The sequence below is a fragment of the Arachis ipaensis genome, chromosome B06 (genome assembly GCF_000816755.2).
Source record: "Arachis ipaensis cultivar K30076 chromosome B06, Araip1.1, whole genome shotgun sequence".
Classification (NCBI taxonomy): Eukaryota; Viridiplantae; Streptophyta; class Magnoliopsida; order Fabales; family Fabaceae; genus Arachis; species Arachis ipaensis.
In genome coordinates this window covers 136,096,670-136,100,036 of record NC_029790.2, presented here as the reverse complement: position 1 = coordinate 136,100,036, position 3,367 = coordinate 136,096,670, and the positions used below count along the sequence as shown (strand labels likewise).

General features: G+C 34.9%; 1 protein-coding gene across 1 annotated transcript; it reads right to left on the bottom strand.

Annotated features, from left to right (window-relative positions):
• LOC107605691 (probable inactive heme oxygenase 2, chloroplastic) lies at positions 122–2,972 on the bottom strand (the record flags this gene model as incomplete). Its single annotated transcript, XM_016307653.2, is given in 5 exon segments — positions 122–500; positions 1,051–1,190; positions 1,294–1,401; positions 2,031–2,254; positions 2,586–2,972. Coding segments are annotated over 4 exon segments (812 nt in total), but the record flags the coding sequence as incomplete, so codon positions are not given.

The window sequence follows — 3,367 nt, the reverse complement described above, 5'->3', positions numbered from 1 at the left end:
TTATATGTTATATGGCTATTAAGTATTAACACAAAACCATAAAAACATAATTAATTTTTTGCTGATGTAATAATATATAATTAGATGTATACGTAAAATATCATTATGCTAACGGTGCATAAATAAAAATTAAATCGATACACAATTCAAAAACACAACATGCTTCTAAACTTTCTAAATGTTTGCAGAGGTACTTACATATCATTTACCAATCAATTTTATACAAAATTGCGAACTTTGCTTGGAATCCTATCTAGTCATATGGCAATCATGAATTTCATTAGCTACTAATAACATTCAAATTACTAAAAAATTTTCATGTGCTGATCCCAAAAATGAAGCCACATAGAGAAGACAAAAGTTGGAAATAACGGCCATAGTAGAATCTTTATCTTCAGCAATAATACCATAGTGATGATGAATATCTCTACAACTATAATATAAAACTTTTTGAGGTCTTCATCTTTTTGGCCAAATCCATAGCCGATATAACGCACCTGCTAAGAAAAATGAAAACATTATCAATATTTGCTATGAGAAAAATGGTTGCCAAACCACATCATATGCCGATTGCCATGATTACTTAGGCCTAAACAATAGATTACCATAACTATACCTGCATTGAAATGCAAGAAAAAAAGGATATTTTAGTGCATTAAAATATGAAAGCATCAATTTCTTTTAGTAAATTATATTGACCTTCCCACTTGAAATTTCACACATAGCACCCCTTGATTTGTCATGCCTATATTGACCTTCGGAGAGGTCAGTGTAATGTTGTCTTGACTCTTTGAATGTCAATGTAATTTACCCCCCTTTTTTTTTTAATCTTTTTCTCTTCAGTTTAAGCACTAAAAGTAAAATAAATGTTTTTTTCATTTTCTGATTGACAATGATCATCATTTTCTAGGAAAGTACCAAGAATATATATATATATTTTCCAATAATGCATCAAGCATTACTAAGTTGGGATAAACCCTCCTTCATTAACTAAAAGTCCAAAATATCAAAGTTAGTTAAGGGAAGAATAGGTATTTCTAGAGGACATACCATGGAAAATGTCAATGTTGTTACAAGGAAAGGATACAAAACTCTCTTCATAAGATGATGAGACGGACAATCTGGCTCAAATACCGGAATGACTTGGTTGTTTCTCTTAAGCATTTATTTTTATCATCTCGAGGCCAATGCTGCATCAACCAGAATCACGAGTAAGCAATATGAATGTGTCAGAATCTGAATTTGATGCTGACTTGCAAAAGCCATAAGTAAAAATGATTATTAGAAGTTAACCTCTGCAAGCATGTTGAGATTCTCGCGAACACCCTTTAGCAACTCCGCTGGATCATCTTCCCACCTATAGAGTTCTAGCTCCTTCCCTTCGAAGATCTTTTGAGAAACCTGAAAGAAACAACAAAATGATCAGCTTTTCGGTCATGTTCAGCAATGATGCAGACCTCCTACACGCATTAACTATGTCTGTTCAGAAAGTGTGCTGATAAAACAGTACTCTCTCAATTCCCTTTTATCTATCACTTTCTTTTTGTTCTACGGATGTATCCAGATATATTAATCTAGGGATGTACCAATAAAGTGACAGTGACAGGTAAAAGAGAACAAAAAGGATTAATTGTTGCAAGTTTTATTAGGCGTCGAATTTATTCAATTATTTTATGAGCAAAATGGTGAAAGTTTCCTTCTTGCACTCATATATCTTACCCACAAAATCTTTCAGAAGCTCATAAATACACAAAGAAATTCAGGGCACCAATTTGTAGAATTGGTGATTGCAAGGGAGCTAAAAATATTCTATCATATCTTATATTCATCTACACAAAAAATCATCCATAGGCTCATAGATACCAAAGCAATCTATCACTTTTACATGGTTAATTGAAATCAACAAAATATGATAAAATGTATTAGAAATGATATAATCATTCATGTTGCCTCCTCCGATCAGCTCAAGTTTTTGGGATGAGTAGTTTCATGACAAAATGATACGATGACAGAGAGTATAATCGTTGTACCTGCTTTGCTATGACCTGACCACCGGCTATGTGAGAAAAATATATGTTGTAGAAATGGGAGAGAAACAAGGGAGGGCTTCTCTCGGCAAGTTCCTCCAAATATTTGGCGTAAGTCAGTCCCGGCGAGCGAGGATTCGGAATTGCAAGTCCTTGCTGCTCAAACCCTTCCAAATCCTTTGCAATCCCTTCTGACCTTTCCAATCCAGTTTTCCTAAAGTAAGCATCTGTAATGCGAAATTCGTCAACACAATCGAATTTTCCCCTCTAAAACAACCAACAGTTGATAGAAATTATTGTCAGCATCACAGCATTATAATCTCAGAAGTTTCTACAGCTGCAATAGCAGTGCTTTTACACTCAAAGTTTCAACAATCCTACTATGCTCCTATTGATCCATGCCATTCTCTAGGATTAATTCAATTACCAGTTCAATTAATTTGGCTACTATCTATGCAATCGATTACTTAGATTCGAATTATGATAACTTGACAAAATATTAAAAAAATTAAGCTAAGAAACGCAATCTATGTTAACTACATGAAAAATTAAGCTTACAAGAGACGTGATCAGAGTCGTCGACGATGCGTTCGACGGTGTTGAAGACAAGTTTGGAATCAACCAAGTAACGGAGGAAGCCTTGAACGGATGGATGCCACGTGTCAGAAGCAGGACCGTTGGATGATGATTCTTCTTCTTCTTCTTTGTTTTCAGAGGACTTAGGAGTAGCATTGGTGTTGCGAAGCCTCATAGCAACGAACCTCATCTCTTCGGTGATGCCGGTTGTCTCTCCAGGATAGAGCCTCCGGTACCTGTTCCTCTTCTTCAACGGAGGAGTAGTGGTGGAAGCGTTGGGATTGGGAGCGCATAAGCATAAGGAGAAGGTACGAGTGTTAGTGATGAAGTTGAGGTTCTTAGAAGGTGAAGTTGAGGAGGTGGAGGTGGAGGTGGAGGTGGTTATGGTGGTTGGTGGTGTGGATAAGCATAGTTGAGGTTGAAGAGCTTTTGCCGTTAGCAACATCTCTCATGCTTTGCGTCTGCTATCCTAATTCACTTCCCAAATATTCTATTGCCTTTCTTTTCTTCTCTTTTATGTTCGTTTTTTCGCATAACACTTAAACACTTCCTAAATTATATCAAATCTAAATTAATCTCACTTAACTGAAGCTATTCATAGATTCTCCAGAATATGTGCTAGGCTTATGATATTTTTAAAATATCTTTTAATTTAATTTTTATTTACTGCCAGTATAAAATACATACAATCACATCTATTTTTTGAATGATTATTTACGTAATTCAATTATAATGTATCAAAATTAAATTTTATATATAATTCA